Source organism: Rana temporaria, chromosome 7 (genome assembly GCF_905171775.1).
Source record: "Rana temporaria chromosome 7, aRanTem1.1, whole genome shotgun sequence".
Taxonomy (NCBI): domain Eukaryota; kingdom Metazoa; phylum Chordata; class Amphibia; order Anura; family Ranidae; genus Rana; species Rana temporaria.
The window spans coordinates 51,914,854-51,933,192 of NC_053495.1; the positions used below are offsets into that span (position 1 = coordinate 51,914,854).

At 41.4% G+C, this 18,339-nt stretch overlaps 1 protein-coding gene across 12 annotated transcripts in view; it reads right to left on the reverse strand.

Moving 5' to 3' along the window:
* The window catches only part of IQSEC1 (IQ motif and Sec7 domain ArfGEF 1), a 439,647-nt gene that overhangs the window by 40,206 nt on the left and 381,102 nt on the right, over nt 1-18,339 (reverse strand). For 9 of the 12 annotated variants that reach the window (XM_040359364.1, XM_040359358.1, XM_040359360.1 and 6 more), the window contains 3 exons: nt 13,937-14,062; nt 11,968-12,067; nt 2,703-2,876 (listed from right to left, as the gene is read on the reverse strand). In XM_040359364.1, the coding sequence (XP_040215298.1) occupies nt 2,703-2,876; nt 11,968-12,067; nt 13,937-14,062 (400 nt within the window). The remainder of the gene's footprint in view (nt 1-2,702; nt 2,877-11,967; nt 12,068-13,936; nt 14,063-18,339) is intronic. The other 3 variants (XM_040359365.1, XM_040359359.1, XM_040359363.1) reach the window with 1 other exon arrangement.

The window sequence follows — 18,339 nt, forward strand, 5'->3', positions numbered from 1 at the left end:
CTCCTTCACTGAGCTCCAAGCCAAACACGACATTCCACGACAAGCCTTTTTCAGCTACCTACAGATCCGCCACTACGCCCACACGATGGCCCCCCGGCTCCTTTTCTCAAAACCGACCCCATTTGAGCGCATCATACTCGAGGGCACAGCCCGCAGGGGCCTCATATCAGATATCTATCAAATTCTAAATGAATACCCCTTACAAACTAAAGGCAAACACACCTACATGCTCCGTTGGGAGAAGGAGCTGGGAGGGGAGCTCGAAGAGGATGAGTGGAGGGCGGTCTGGAGGCAGGCGGCCAAGAGCTCAATCTGCACCCTCTATAAGGAAAATACATATAAAGTGCTGTTCTTTTGGTACCTGACCCCAGACGTCCTCCACAGGATTTATCCTTCCACCTCTGACCGATGCTGGCGGTGCAACCAGGCCAGGGGCACATTGTTCCACATTTACTGGACCTGTCCCTTGATAGTCCAGTTTTGGACTCGGGTGCAAGAGCTCCTGACCCGCCTCGTGGAGGCACCCATACCCCTCTCCCCGAAGCTGTTCCTACTGGGCCTATCCCAACCCCGCATAGCTAAACCCTATAAGAAACTCCTGAGACACATAACCACAGCCGCGAGGTGCCTGATAGCACTTTATTGGAAGAAACCAACGCCCCCACCCCAGGAAGCCCTTTATGCTAGGGTCAAGGATGTAGAGCTTATGGAAAAAATGACAGCTAGGATTCGGGATAGGCTGGAGGACCATGACCTGGTCTGGGAGAGGTGGCATTCGGTGGAGGACCCGCCGTGAGCTGACAACAGACCACCAAGGTACACTACCTCACCCGACACTCCTGCCTGCTCCCCCCCCCCCTCCCCTTCCCCCAGTCTCCCCCCTTCTCTTTCTTTTTTCTCTCTCTCCTCCCCCCTTTTTTTTCTTTTCTCTTCCTTCCCCATCTTCTTCTTCTACTCTACCCTCTCACTTCTTCTCCTCTCCTCTTTGTTACCTAGTTGTTTTATACGTTACTGAATGTATAACCAAGAATGTGGCCGCTGTGTAAGCACATTCAGCTGGAATTTTTGTATTACCTCTATTATCTTACACTTGAAATGCTGCTACATTTTGTATTGACCTTTTTTCGAAAATAAAAAATTGTTATTTGAAAAAAAAAAAAGGGGTTGTTAACCCACTTTCCTATATTTCCACAATCCGTGCTGTCTTCTCATACAGTGCCCCCAGCCTCTGTGTTTTATTAAAAAAAATCCTCCTTTACCATATTTTACAGTGGCTCCCGACTCTCATGTAACCAGCTGTGCCTCCTCTCTGCCCATCTTGTAGAAGCAGTGGGCGGGGACAAGGTTTCCCCGCTGATGTCAGTGGGATGCGAGGAGGAAAGGAGAGAGGAGACAAAGCCAGTCACATGACCGCCGGGAGCCACCTTGAGATACAGTGAAGGAGGATTTTTTTTCATAATACACAGAGACAGAGGGGCACATTATGAGAAGACAGAACGGATAGTAAATATACATATAGGTTATTCCTGCAGCAGGAGGGGGATGAGGCGACAGAGTCACTAGGTGACACACAGAGAGGGGAGGGGGGACAGAGGAGATAGACACAGAATAGCAAATAGACCACAATGTCAGGGGCTCAGCAGCCATGATTATCGTGGTCTGTTTGCAGAGGGGAGGATATAGCCAGGCAGGATCAGCCAGGTATTACAGGTGTTACAGGGTGCCAAATTACAAAGCACTGTGCTGTATAAAATGCTTTAAAGGATCAGAATCCATATTTCTTTGGGGGGAGCGAACAAACACTTTAATAAAAAAAAATGTATTTTATTGTATATACATAACTGCATATACTATATACATAATTAAATAAATTCCTATACAAAAACATTTCATAAATACAACTTTACTTTTCCTTGTGGGTAAAACATTATTTCTCTAAGTAAGATATACATCTCAATCAACTCACATGTGTATATCACATTATACCAACATCCATCATTGGTTTACATATAATTATTCAATGTATTTAATTATTCAAATAGATCCCAGCAGTGGGTTAGAGTTGTCTGAAGTATCTCTGTGTTTCGCTTTTCGCTTCCTCAAGAAGATAGAGATAATATGAGGCAAAAATGCTTTCATCTGTGTCATAGGTGTAAACAAAATTCAGTTGCTAAAAACCCCAACGTGTGAAAGGGGTCACAGGGGAGATAGGGCAAGCCCAGAGGCAATAAGAAGGAAATCTGTTCCTTATCCTGCCATTATTCATGTTTACCCTTTTTCTCATAAGCATCCATGGTATTTCATCTCTATTTTTTAACTGTTTAATGTGACTTTATATCCTTAACACAAGTAACAGGGATATGGGCTTTCTCATTAATGGCTTTAAACCTTCAACACACCGTGTCACATTTTGTACCCCCGCTTGGCTGCAAACCCCTAAATGATGGAAGCCACTAACTGCTTGTTGCAGGCACCTCTCTACTTTTTCTTTATCCCACTTTTACAGAATCCTCTGGTGGTCTCCAAATACCAGAAGACTAGAGGGTGAGAAAAATTATTAGATGCATTGAAATGTATATGCCAATTTATCTTACCTACAACAAAGATCCATTTTAAATGTACTGTATTTAGTATTTTATGCCTTTTAAAATAAGTTGTGGAAGATTAAATGATTTTCTTGAATAATGCTATATGGTATATACCTTTGTACTTACTCTCTATTCTGTACTTTTCCATTTCTTGAACCTCTGCAATGGACTCTCTTAAATCATCAGTGAACTTCTTGCGATCTTGTGGATTTGGAGCATTAAAGTTAATCAGAACCTTAATGTCAGCTCCTGGAATTGCTGATGTGAGACGAATGCCATTTGGATAGTCTGTAATAAGGGGAAACAGTTGTGTTAGGAACAACAAATATCAGAAATAACATGTTTGAAGCTGAGTGTGTTAAGGGATGTTTAGGTTTTTGTGCATTTAGTGCTTCCCATAACACTTTTTATAATCAGCTAACAATGATTTTCTATTGTGAATGTTGTTGTCCCTAATTCCTGATGTAGAGTTGCCCATTGCTCACAATTTGGTGACTTTGTCGACTGGCTAAGAATCCATTAGTAATGCTAGGTGCATCCATCATGGGAAACCTCTTCACTTCTGGAAGAGCATATATGAAAATAAATATAAATATATATATATATATATATATATATATATATATATATATATATATATATATATATATATATATATATACACACTCACATACACACACAGAGTATATTCATTTTTCTAAGGTGTTAGAGAGTATACTTCAAGAAAAAGTAAAGTGCTGCTCCTCAAGGCATTATTTTACTTAATGAATAGAAGCGGATCACATGGGAAAGCTTAGTAAATAAGACTAAGCTGTGTTCAGTTCAATTATTCAATCAATCATCTGCGAAAAAAAAAAAAAAGATTTCTTGCACATGATTGGATATTCAAATTGACACAGCTTAACCTTGCTTACTAAGGAACATTCACTTTGAGAAGTGAACAATCACTATTCCCTTGTTATTAAATCAATCCCACTGTGCCAAACGCCTGGAACAAGCCTGCAGCAAGCAAAGTCTTAAAAGTCACACTTTTATCCTGCATGCTTGTTCCAAATCAGGTTTAAAATGGAAGCTTTGATGCCTACACCTTTAAAAATGAAACCAGCAATCACAGATTTCATATCTCTTTCTTTACAGGTCCCATTTAATATAAATAATGTGTAGCTGGTTGTTTTCTTGAATAAAGAAATAACAAGTCTTCATATCCTTCTCTTTATTCCCCATTTTTTCTTATTATTGCTGACAGTTGCCGGGAATGTGAAGGCAGGAAAGATGAATCTGTCTTGTGTAATTCATGAACCTCTTGGCAGCTTATCACATCTGTTTTTGTTTTCTATAGCTAAGAGGTAAGGGAGTGACTGCCTGTTACAGCTTTTCTTCGAGCACCTAAGACATGTGTTAATTCTGCTCACTTCAGAACTATAATGTTAATGTTTTAGCGGATCATCCATACATTATGGGATGCCCATAAATCGGTCATAAATGCCCGAGAGGCAGCAGATGTCATGTTATAGCAGCTTGCTGTGTCATCCCAACTTCAAAATCCCAAAAGAGAAATGTGTGAATCGTGAGGAAAACATTAACTATTCTCCTGTGCAATCTGTCAGACTCTGAACAACGTGAAGGCAGATAATCTAATCTGCTCCATATAAAATGTGGCTTTTCACTTATTTGCATTGCATCACAAGGCCAGAATGAATATGCAGTATATTAGCTAGCACTTACTGAAAGACTTGTGGGTCTGGATGACAATGTTAGATGGCTAGAGGTAGAACACAGATGACAGACAGGCCAACAGGCACACAGATTTTGTGGCCTTACACAAGATTGTTTTTTCTCCGTTTCTCTATCCAAGAGTGTTACTAACCCCACAACAGTAAAATCAGTCTGTATATGCAGTAAAGCATACTTGTTATACTCACTGTGGAACCTAAGGGGTTAATCCTGCATTGTGTAAAAAGGCTATTTGATCCTGTATACAGAAATCCGCTTCTTATTGCACAGTCTCCAAAACATTTTCAGATAAGACAGAGTTACTGGAGTCATTTAGCACATGCTCAGTTTGGTGTGCATTGCTAGAGAGTAAGGATGAGCTCAGGCATGTTAGCAACTGCACGTGCAGAGCCCACCTGGAAGTCAGCACTGCAGAGCACTTATCACAAGCAGTGAGACATTTTCTCGATCCGTGGCTGCAGAGATCGGGAAATGTCTCACTACCTGTGATTAGCGCTGCTCAGTGCCGACTTCCTGGTGGGCTCTGTATGTGTGGTTGCGAACACGTCTAAGCTCATCCTTGCTACAGAGTTTTGCATGTGATCAGCACAGTGTCAAGACAGTGGGTCAGGGGTCCTGCATCCAGATAGGTCAGCCAGTGCAGTATAAAAACTCCTCCTACAAACTTTAACCAGGCACTGATAGAAGTCACAAGACTGCTATATTACTGCTGGTGAGAAAAGGTATTTAGTAGTGTACATTTACTAAAATGATTGCATTTCCATGTTCTGTGGGAGACCAGCTATAGTGAATGCAGGGTTCTCGGTTTAGTAACACTTTAAGGTGGCCATACACACACTGAATTCATGCTGAATCATATACAATTCACTACCCAGATCGACAAAAGACAATTTCCTATCAACTTTTAACAAAGGAGCTGGGTGGAAAACTGTTTAAAGCACTGTTTAGTGGGTCTGGTTGTCAGAATACAACAAAAGAATGAAAAGTATATGTGTATGGCTAGCTTTATTCTTTGCCATTTTTAAACATCTCACTATAAACAACTGTTTGAAATATGCCAATTGTCTGTCCTTCCCCATAATTTAGTATACTTTTCAGATTTGTTTACATTGAACTTGTACTTTGCCTATTTGGGGCACATAAGCTTATATTCAAGTTCTCTTCACTCCCCTGCTGGTACATTTGCCAATGAAAGCGAGGAAGAGAAGCCCTTTTTAAGCTCTGAGTTGATCCCAGCCATAGCTTACACAGGGTTGAAGTGAGCACTCTCTCTTCATTGGGTGCCAGAGCTGCCAATTGGCAAGCACCAGCACTGACACATGGAAAGGGGTCAATTACTCACCACACCTGTAATTTCTCTTCACTTCTGTCAGAAAACTGACCAAAGGGGAAACATACGACTCCCCCCCCCCATGTAACAGTGCTGAAGCTTGGCACATGGTTGCTCAGGTACCAGCAAAGTCACATGGAGGTAGGAAGAAGAGCTCGACCCTGTGTAAGCTCTGAGGCAGATTGACAAGTAGCTTACAAATGGTTCTTTCTCCTTGATACTCGCAGCAAAAAGTGCAGTGGGGCGGGAAGGGAAGATGAGTATAAGCTACCGTAAGGACCAGCATTCAAGTAATTTTGTTGCTTTGCTCTCGCAATGACATTTCTTTTTTTTTCCTATACGCCCTACTGCATAGAAAATTACATAAAGGCCAATATAAATATGCAATCAAATATTTATAGTTTCTGAAATAACTTTTTAATGATTGCAAAACATATGCAGTAAATGGTGTATATATTTTTTTTTCAGGCGGAACCTTTGGCTCAGAACCTTTGGTGCCTGCTCACCACAATTACTTGTAAACACAAGAGACAGCTTGTAACCCCCCGAACTCTGCACTCTGTATGTAATACAATCCTGGTATTTAATGCCCCTTTAAGACCCTCCTACTGTTTGTGAAATCTGACCACACCCACCATTTGATGTGATTTGGAGGGTCGTGGTTGAGTTCCAGCACCTATTGTTTGAGAAAAAAGCCCTGTATATATGCCTATAATTGGGGGCCAATTCACACCAGTAAACTGGGTTTAATGCACAAGTCACATTTCATTCACCACAGAAGAATTGCAATGCGGTAGCTTGCGCTGAACTTGCAGTACTTTCTTTCAGCACACCACACAATGCAGTGGCATGAACTGTCTCTGTAAAAAACAAGGCAAACTGTTTTGTGTTGCGGCTGTGCTGGGAAAAGTTGCCAAGTGCATCCCAACATAAATGGTGTGAACGGGCCTCAATGTTATTGATACATCTTTAGAGCATGAATATCAAAGTAATATCCTTTATACAAATATTGAGTATGTTCCAAGTAAAATTGTATATATATAATAGATAAACCCATCCACAGTCTTTCTTATGGGAGGTAATTTAAGATTTGCTAGTGATCTAAAATTAGATGAAAACAATAAAGCACATCTACGGCATATTTTTTCCCATCTTGTGTGTTTCTGGTGTCTATATTTGAGCAGAAACATGCAGTGCAGCTTGAAAGTGAAAAACAAATTAGGCCTGCTGTTGAAACATCACATGTCTTGTGGAAATGAATCTCCTCCATCATTGTCAAACCAACCACAAAACAGGCATCATCAGCTTTAAGAAAGAGAAATTAGAAGCACACAGCCCAAGCGAAATTGTTCTCCACTATGACCAGCTGATAGCATTTTCCCTAAGGTCAGTAAATGCCTGGGCTTGTGCTATGGACACAAGTGAATTAAAGTCAGCGTATTCACATTAACAAATTGAGTTCTCCTAAAGCTGAACTCCAGGATAAGCATATATTGTCTGAATACAAGAGGCATGTGTATTCTTACTTGAATCTTGTGCTCTGTGTATGTCTTCCAGAGCTGTGCAGTAAACCAGTGTGAAGCCTCGTACACACAACCGTTTTTCCTGCCAGGAAAACTGCCAGGAGAGCTTTTGGCCCAAAAAAACGGCCAGGTGTATGTTATCTCGCAGTTTTTCCAGGAAAATAGAGAACCTGCTCTCTATTTTCCCACCGGGATTCCCGGCGGTTTTACACCCGGCAGTTTTCCTATGGGAAAAAACACTGCAAGGGAGCATACACACAGCCGGGATTCCCGGCCAAAGCTCTCCCAGCAGTTTTCCCGATGGGAAACCCAGCCGTGTGTACACGTGGAAACTTACCGAGCAAGTTCTCGGTTTTCCCGGCGGACTTTATACTGCCGGGAATCCCGGTCGTGTGTACAGGGCTTGAAAGTTTGCCACTGTGCAGCAGCTTCCTGTGTACACGTGGAAACTTACCGAGCAGGTTCTCGGTTTTCCCGCCAGGATTCCTGGCGGACTTTATACTGCCGGGAATCCCGGTCGTGTGTACAGGGCTTGAAAGTTTGCCTCTGTGCTGCAGCTTCCTGTACTAAAGGCCTGTCAATGCTGCTCTCTCACCTTGTGCAGGGTGACTGGTCTTATGTTGGCCCCCCACTTGGTGTATTCTGCAGGCAGCCTGTAGTTGGAGGGCTACTGCTCTCTGCACAGGCTAAATTAAAGTTTTTGTGAATTCAGCTTTAAGGTTTTTAGCTTCCTTGCTGGCTGAAGTGATGGGGTGACAACAACAGCCAGTAGTAGCAAGTTAGTATTTTCCCTGCTTTCTTAGTAATCCTGCCAGCTTGAGATCGATGCCGCTGTGTGATGTCAGCATACAACCTATAGCCCTTCTCGAGTGGCGGCCACTCATAAGCGTTTGATTAGCATTTTTCATAATTTTATGCTGTCATTTGGTTGGAACACATAAGGTTTTAAATAAATACTACATTATGATGCTTAAATTTGGATCCAGGAGGTGAGCTTTTTTTCCCACATAGCTACAACTCCCATTACTGCCTCTACTGAAGAAGCCTATTTAAGCTGGCTGCTATTTAAAGGGACTGGAGTCTCTGGGAATCTGCCTATATTTGTTTATAGAGCACGGATGCTGCTGGTGCAGCCATTTCTTCTTGTGAGTATAGAGGTGGTAGTTGGGTGATATCGACAGTCTGGATCACATATATTCAAAGGATAAAATACAGATGAACTGGTGTAAGCCAGAACCGTTTGCACGCTTATACAGTATTCATGAACTTTTGTTATTTATAAAATCTCAACATATTTGGTGAATTAATAAAATTGTATATATTTATTCACTTATTTAATTTGTTAAACACAGTAGAGAGTGTTGTTCACATTTTACATTAGTTTGTGGTGCTGCATTTACTGCTGTACTGACACCTTCTACTGCTCTACCGACACCTTTCACTGCTCTACCGACACCTTCGGCCCCGTACACACGAGAGGATCGATCCGCTGAAATTGATCCGCGGATCGGTTTCAGCGGATAGATTCGCTGGTGTGTACGATCCAGCGGATATTTATCCGCGGATATATTTCGGGCCGACCGATTTCCAGCGGATAAAAATTTCCTTACATGCTAAGAAATCTATCCTCTGGAATCGGCTGCAGTGGATCGATCCGGTGGTCTGTACAGACTCACCGGATCGATCTGTCCGAACCCATCCCTCGCATGCGTCGTAATGATTCGACGCATGCGTGGAATTCCTTATATCACCGCGTCGCGTACGTCCCCGTGTCATCATCGCGGCGACGGCGCGACGCGTCACTGCGGACGGAATTCCGCAGGGATTTTGATCTCCTGGTTAGTACAACCAGGAGATCAAAATCCGCCAGAGGATTTATCTGCGGAAACGGTCCGGAGGACCGTTTCCGCGGATAAATCCTCTCGTGTGTACTAGGCATTCCTCTGCTCTACCGACACCTTCCACTGCTCTACCGGCACCTTCTACTGCTCTACCGACACCTTCCACTGCTCTACCGACCCCTATAATCTGTCCTACAAACTGCAGACTCCTGTACTTTGCCCTACCTACTACTGGCCTCTTTACACTGCCCAACCTTTACTGACCTCTACACACATCCCTACCTATGACTGACCACTATATCATGCCATGGAATTAGGCCTAAAACTAGTTGCTCACTTAAGTCAACTTTTAAGGTAAGCTAAGTTTATATTTTTACAATGACATTAGTCTTATTATAATTTTCAAGTAGATCTCCACCTCTCAAAGGTTGCCACCCCTGCTCTAAATGCTGCATCACCCCCAGTTGTGGGAAACTTGCAGCGCAGACCCTTTTATTTATATGGGTTGTGTTTGTTGAGTGGTAGTGCAGGCTTGTGGGGGCCCCTTTGCATTACTTTGCCCAGGGGCCCATGATGCTATTAAGGTGGCCCTGACTATGCACCATGTCTGGTGGCAATGCCCTAAAGTGTCCAGATTTTGGATTCAGATATTTACCCTCATTTACTCAGTAAAGTGTGTAAATATACACAGATCCCTGGAGTTGGCCCTCTTTCAAAAACTACCTGATAAGGTTCCCAGAAAGTCAGTGAAATCAATCACAAATATGTTTTTGGTAGCAAGAATTACCATTGCTAAATATTGGAAACAGTCGGTGGTTCCTCTTGACTATGTAAAGAATAAGCGTAACTGGATTATAGTCAATGACAGACTCATCTGTATTCTTCATAAATATACTAAGTAGTTTGATAGCACATGGGATCCGTTATACAGTATATTACCAAAAGTATTGGTATGCCTGCCTTTACACGCACATGAACTTTATTGGCATCCGAGTCTTAATCCGTGGGTTCAATATCGAGTTGGCCCAACCTTTGCACCTTTAACAGCTTCAACTCTTCTGGGAAAGCTGTCCACAAGGTTAAGGAGTGTGTCTATGGGAATGTTTGACCATTCTTCCAGAAGCACATTTGTGAGGTCAGGAACTGGATGAGAAGGCCTGGCTCGCAGTCTCCGCTCAAATTTATCCCAAAGGTGTTCTAGTGGGTTGAGATCAGGACTCTGTGCAGGCCTGTCAAGTTCCTCCACCCTAAACTCGCTCACCCATGTCTTTATTGACCTTGCTTTGTGCACAAACATACAAACATTGACCATATACTTATACTCATAGCGTCAATACTATCTTGAATGTAAAGGACAGACAATGACTGCCAGAACAGTAATCAGAGAAAATAAAGGCCAACACAACAGTCCAATACCAGATCATTAGCTTGCAGATAATGAAACTAGTACTAACATTTAGCTAAGAGTATCAAACCAAACAACATACGTTAAGAACATAGTACAAAATGGAGCAATGCTGCCAGTAACTGGAAATTAATAGGGTGGGTGGACACTAGAACAAAAACCACAGAAGGGCATAGTAGATTAGCAGGTATGGGACTGGTTGTCACTCGAAAGGGTGGACAGAGGGTTAGGAGGAAGAGGGAGTATGGATGGAAGTGCAGACAGGATGTGGGAAAAAAAGCAAAGAAGGGGGAGAAGAGAGGGGGAGGGAAAGGGAACATAAGGTCACCCTGTGCGAGTTCATCTGAACTCCCACGATTTCACTCCTGCATGTCAGTCCCGATTTCGGTCACGATTACAGAGACATCTTTGCAGGTTTCTGCACATATGTCAAAGTCGTAGTACAGAAACTACTTTTTGAAATCGGTGCAGCGCCGCAGATGCAGCGTCACACCGATTAGGATGGTGCCATTGCCGGAAATTGATGGCAAATGCCGTCGTTTTGACATGCGATTTGACATGGGGACAGAATAGGGGCCGGACATGGCGTAGTTCGCTGCGGAATCTGCAGCAAACTATCGCCGGAAGTGGGAGCAAATACCTGTATTATACAGGTATCTGCCCCCCCCCCAAAGGTGCCAAATGTGAAAAGCAGAAGTTCCCTTTTTGGATGGAACTTTAATGTATTTGCCCCTTAAAAGTGGAATAAATCCACGAAACGTGTAGGGCTTATTGGATGCATCTCATCTTCATTGAATGGTTTAGACCAGCTTTATATATACAGATTTTATCTTTACGCTGTTTCTGGGGTGGTCCGTGTCAGCTAGGATGGTTGTTCTATATTTACCCTACAATGTATTATCTTGATACAGCGGTCATATGTTTATTATACATTGTGTCATTTATTGTTGTTGCCATACTATGTTTGTTACATGTTGTCATTATGGACACAAACCTATGAATGAATTTTCTTAAATGTTATGCAATTACTTAGCAAACATTGTGTTTTTTTATATTGACTGCGTTTATGTTGCCACACATACTTCATATAAAGTCCCACCTTAGTTCTCTTTTGTTTCAACAGATGCATAGAGACAGGTACTACTGAAAAGATTGTGATGTAAACTGGGTTTGTTACAGGTTTTATTCTGATTGGTAGCAGTTTGCAACTTTGTGGTTCTTTTTGATATTGCAGACATTCTACAACTGAAATGTAGTCTGCAGTTGGTGTGATTCAAAATACATCTGAATTACACACAGGTTAGTGAGGGAGTTTTCCTGATCACCATGGAATAGCTGTAGATTTTCCTGGTACACCACAGCACTGCCTCACAATAATGTGACGTTCAACTGATTCTGTAATGTTAATGATGTTTTGCTACTCGCCCACTGACAGCTACCATAATCCTCTCAAGACTCAAGTCTTTATATTTAATTTTGGCTGGGGTATATATTTAATAACTTTGTTCCATCTGCTGCAAACTAAAAAAAATACTGATACACTTACATTGATTTTCAAACAGGATCACTTGCATCCCATACAGGGAAAATGACTGTCTGAAGCTGTAGGTTACAGAATTTTTCTTCTTTTGGAAGATTTTTGTTACCTAGAATAAAATAAGTAAAAGTAGAAAATGTTAAAAATAGAAAGGATAATTTTTTTTCTTATGGATCATTTCTCTAATCATATCTCCCAACAGTTTTTCAGTAGAACCAAATATATCTGCCCTTCTATTATTTGCATGTATAGATCTCTACCATGTACTATAAATATACTATCAAAAGTGTAATATTGTATTAAACTTTTGTATAACATCTAAATGACTACAGTTGACATTTTTAGTGCTAAAAGTTCTGAAGGCCGTTCATTTTTCCCATCTCAGAAATTCAGGAGGTGTGCTTTTGCTTTTCCCAGAAGGTAAACTCAGTACATCACTACAGAGTAAGTCAAATTACGTGCAACAGCATACATAATCTGGCCATATGCAGTCAAATTTTGCTTACAGAAATTCTCTCACACCAAATTTAGCCCTGGCAGCTGCAGTAAAATACCCAGTATTTGCGGGTATATGGGAACATGCGACTTTCTTCCATGATGCAGTGCTTGGGCCTGAAAAGCCAATCCTCAGGCTCATACACAGTAGTAAGTTAATATGGGAGGAAGGTATAGGAGGTAATATGATCAAAAGTAACATAGGAGGCAATATTACCAAGCCTTGTGTGAGCTCTAACACCATCTGGGTACAGGGAAGGTGAGTATCGGTTGGTTGGGGGTAAGATTTAAAGAGATGTTGTTGCTTTGCTACTTTGTCACAGAGCCATCTCTCATTTCTCTGGTTTGGTGGTACTAAAACCAGACATAGGCGGTTCAAATCTTGGGAAGTTCAGCAGGTATCAACTGAGATTTGAACCATATATGGGCAAGGCTGATTGTACCCACATTGATTGATCAAGCAATAATCATTTTGTGTTCTCCCGGCAGGGACGGCTCCCCCTTGCCAGTTGAACACAATAGCTCCGTGGGAGGGATTCTCTCATCAACACTGACTGTGTTGTTGGGGGAATCAAGCAAATTTCTCTCCTGCAACCCCTGGTTGCAGAAAAGAAAATCACACCATCTATGGCCGTATTTACAGTTGAAAATCCAGCATGTAAAGAAGACTGTAAGCTGTCTCTAGTGCTTTCTAGCATTTGTTTAAAAAAAAGTATTAAACGGGGGTGCAGTGTGAAAATCATTCAGCTGTGCCTCAGGCAACATGATATCTACAAACAGCCCTGCCTTTCTGCCTGGACTAAAATATTATATTTATCAGATCATTTTAAGTAATGCTTTGGTAAGATATCTGCAATTGCAATCTCCATATGTTATCAGCTATCTATATATACAGTAAGTGGTAAATGCAGAATGCTATATCTGGTCTATCACAAATAAATGAATGCCGTCTGCAGCCATACAGAATCCAAACACTATCTATACTTTCAGCTATACAAAGCATCATTTACAATGCCATCAGTGGGAGGTTTTCATAAGTATACAGAATAAGACAAAAAAGGCATCTCCTTGATCTGTACATCTATTTTGGGAGAAGGGATGAAAGCACCAAATGTATGGTGATAAAAATGTTAACAGTTGCGGGTTCCTTGAATGATAAAATGAATGTCACAAGATTCCTCATCTGCCTTTTTGTTACTTCTAAATAGAGCACATACCTTCCTGCCTTAGTCCCACTGGCAAACTCTATTCATAATCAAATACTGTATTTATTGGCGTATAACACTCACTTTTTTACCCTAAAATGTGCCTGCATGTTATACGCAGGGGGCGGTGGAAATCTTTTTTCCTGAAACTTCCCTCTTAAAGTTAGGGTGCGTGTTATACGCCTGTGCGTGTTATACTCTGATAAATACAGTATCTTATCTAATATATGCCTGCAACTGACATTTCCTCTGATAAACTCCCTTTATTCAATACATACCACTAGCAGGTCATTAAATAGGAAGATTTCTCTCTGATGCAAGCCAAGCTTCTGTGGCTTATTCGGATCAGGGACTTCAAAGAGACGACAGTAGCAGACCAACCTTCGGTGTGGTAAAGAGAGGACCTGTTGCAAGACAAATATATTACACACAAACCATCAACATGTAGGATCAAGTAAATGAAAAGGCAATATTCTGTAAGTGTGGATCATCTTGCAAACACATCATTTTGATCTGATCTAAGGTGAATTAGGAATATTTTAAATACACCTGTGGTCAAGTAATGGATATTTGAGAAATTACACATTTTTAACAAGCAATAATTGAGTTTTAAAGCAAGCCCTCACTGACCCTTGTATCTGTAGGTACTTTACATCAATTACACCCTTTAAAAAATACAGCAGAAGCATAGAAAGTATTCATGTTCTTATCTCAAAAGCTCAGCTCCCCCTGTTGCCCCACGTAGAGATCCTGTTCTATGCTTACATTAGCAATTAGAAGGCAAAAAGGATGCAGAGTCCCTGCTGTGAGAGGGTAATGCCCCATATACACGATCAGGATTCCCGGCGGTCACTTTCCCCATGTACACACCCAGAGGTTTTCCCATCAAGAAAACTGCAGTGAAAGCTTTAGGGCGGGAATCCCGACTGTGCGTATGCTCCACCGCAGTGTTTCTCATAGGGAAACTGCTGGGAAAAGACCGCCGGGAATCGCGGCAGGAAAAAAGAGAACATGTTCTAATTTTTCCTACCAAGATTCCCCGCGGTTTTCCTTTCGGGAAAACTGCCATGGAGCATACACACGGCCAGTTTTCCCGGCCAAAAGCTGTCATGGCAGTTTTCCGAATGGGAAAACTGGTCGTGTGTACGAGGCATAACATGCAATGTTGAACTGCTGAGAGAGGGACTTGGACAACTTTAGCGCCTCTGTTGTGAACTTTGGGAACCAATTGCTCCACAGTTCCTGTAGCTACAAAAGTCACTAAATATTTGTTTTAAAGGTCACTTACTGCTTGTAACAATATGAAAATGCTTGAATATCCAGAAGCTGGCCACAGGTTCACTTTAAGCCCCTACACATGACAATATAATACCTAATCTAGTTAAATAAAGACCATTAAGTGGTGGACTGTGATACTGATATCATAAATAACATAAGTCCTCTTGGTAAAAGCATGTCATTTTGCTGAAGGTAAGTGTGTGTGATTGTGCCTATGGAGAAGCACAAATATCAATCATTGCTGGAGCCAGTTTTTCCTGGGGGAAAACAACAGCTATTGGCTGGAAAGAATTGTATCTGGTCATACGACTCTACCATGTGGAAGCTCAGGTAAGGGGTGTCTGCCATGGTCTGGTAGGGCCAACAATCATGCCCCCATTTTACCAAGAACAGGTTGGGGCATTAATCTATCGTCTGTAGTTACCTTGTGATTTAAAGGTTAATATAAATCTTTATTATTATTTTACCAATATATATTTAAAACTGCCTAACTTCGTAATAGGTTTTTACTTAAGAAGGTTCTTATTAGAATGCCAATGTACTTGTTGGTTGCCTCTTTCTGTTGAAAAGTCGTATTGCTATAAGGAGATAGGACAAAGGTAATCTGTCCCATCTGATTCAGCTGTGTGTTCTATAGTGTCTTGAAAAAGTATTCACACCCCTTGAAATTTTCAACATTTTGTCATGTTACAACCAAAAATGTAAATGTTTTTTATTGGGATTTTATGTGATAGACCAACACAAAGTGGCACATAATTGTGAAGTGGAAGGAAAATGATAAATGGTTTTCAAAAAAGAAAATGACCGCGCAATTGTCAGTTAAAGTGACGTAGTGCCGAATCACAAAAAGGGGCAAGGTCCTTAACCTGCATATTGATCCGGGTCTTAAGTGGTTAAAGAAGGGGTGCTGAATACAAATGCACGCCACACGTTTCAGATATCATTTTCCTTCCACTTCACAATCGCATAAAATCCCAATAAAATACATTTACGTTTTTGATTGTAACTTGACAAAATGTGGAACATTTCAAGCAGTATGAATACTTTTTTAAGGCACTGTAAATATAGTTAAATACTGTAGCTGGAAATCAAATTATACCATGTTTTCAGGATCTTTACAGCACAGATGTAAAACACTATGGAAAACCTGCAGTCAACGGAGAAGAATAAAGAAAAGGTACCAAGGAATAGGATTTAATTTAAGGTAATGAATAGTATTATTTGCCTTAGTCCCTTGCTAATCTATTTGCTCACAAAAGCAAAAAAATAAAAAATTGTGACCTGGAGTTACCAGGGCTGAGGACTCTCTCCACACCCGCATTTGAAAGGGTTGAATGCCTAAGTGGTCAAACGTCAAGCAACAGCAATGTCATATGGTGGGAGGGGGGAAGGCCACATTGCCCCCTTTATTAGAAGTGACGGGTATGCCACGATGCTTCTCTGTGCGAGTGCTTTATTGAGAAAATTGGGGGGGTATTTAGCATAAATATCTGTGCATGCTGGGGAAATTGGCAATACAGTTAACCTGTAGCTTTGCTCTGCATGGGGAAAGCACAGGTTCACTTTAAAATTTACCAACCTACTGTAGTGTAGTGGTTTTATCTGATGGTATATAAATTAAATGGATTGCTTAAGTAGTTCCACAACTAAGAAAAGTTTTATAGACATATCGCTGAAATCCAGTAGAAGTATCACACATTTGAATATCTTCATACTCCTGTACACATTATGGTTTGTGTCTGTTTTCATTTTAAGAAGCTTTTAAATATAATTTCTGTCTCTATGCTGGCAAAGCTGAGCTGAGTACGTGCCACCCCCCTCAGCACAAGCTTTCTAAGGCCCCATACACACTACTAGATTTTCTGCAGATTTTTGTCTTCAGATTTACCAAAACCATGTAGGGCAAGGGCCTGATTGCATACAAATTGAAACTCTTAAGCCGAGAAAACCGAGTGTGTGTACGAGGCTTTCAGGTTTCTCGACAAGAAAACTGCCCAGAATCTAGATGAGAAAAATAGAGAACCCGAGAGTGTGTATACTTACCTGTCGCCGTGGAAACCCGCGCATGCTCGAAATGACTTTGACGCATGCGCGGTAGCTTCCTAGGCATAGGTAGGGTGCAGAAAAATGGCGGCGACGGCATAGAATGTGACGAGCGCATGCTCATCGTACACGATGACGTCACCGCGTTCTTTCCTTTCAAGAGAACTGCGTTTTTTTTTTAAATGAGTGTACACTCGGGCGGCAAGAGATTCTTGCCAAGAATCTCGTCAGGGAAACCAGGTTTTTTTCCTGACGAGATTTTTGCCCGTGTGTACAGGGCTTTAAGGTTCGACCTCATATTATACGGTTTTGGTAAATCAGAGGACAAAAATCTGCAGAAAATCTAATAGTGTGTATGGGGCCTAACACAGACTTGTACTGCACACAAGGGGGTGGTGCATGTCAGACCAGCTCTAGATGGTGCCACCTGAACTGCACAGTTATGTTTATGCTGCATCAGGAAAGTAGAGGTAAATGATGGTTATTTGTACGAATTCTTTCTGACTGCCTATCTATTTCTGTAACTTCAATTGATTTTATTTTGGAAACGCTCTAGCCTAGTGTGTAAAGTCCTAAAAGTGTTTGGAATAGGGGTAGTACAGCATCAAATGCACAAAAATGAAACACAAAATTTATGTTTACAACACTGTCTGACTAAGAATGCTGCACATTTAAAACAACATTAAAACATTTCTGAGAGTTAAACTATTACAAAATGTTTTTTTTTTTTTTTTACATTTTATATGTTACTAAGATTGCATTACAAACAGTGACACCTGGGGGGGGGGGTACTAAAATTGGAGCACTCAGAATCTGGTGCAGCTGCACATGGTAGCCAGCAGCTTCTAACTTCAGGGTGTTCATTTATGTTTTGTCATTAAGCCCTGGTTCACACTGGTGCGTTTTGACATGCGATTTGACATGTCAAATCGGCGGCATTTGCCGGCAATGGCACTGTCCTAATTGGATTTCCAAACATTCTTTATGCGATTTCGGCATGCAGATGTCTCTGTAATCGCGGCTGAAATCGGGACTGACAAGCGGGAGTGAAACCGTGCAAGTTCAGCTGACCTCGCACGGCTTCATTCCTGCAGCCCAGTGTGAACCTGGGCTAAAACCTGGAAGCTGATTGTATTCTATGTAGGGCAGCACCATATTTTGCATGCTCCAGTTTTGGTAAATCTTCCCCCTAGAGTCTGGTCAAAAGAAATGCACTCTATCAAGTAAATAGTATGTGCTCATAAAATTTGAACCATTTGAACCGTGTCTTTACTTAAATTATTTAGTTTTTTTTTTTACAGTTGCTGGGAGATATTTTTTTGCCGAGGAAACCGGTCGTGTGTACATTTTCGTCGAGGAA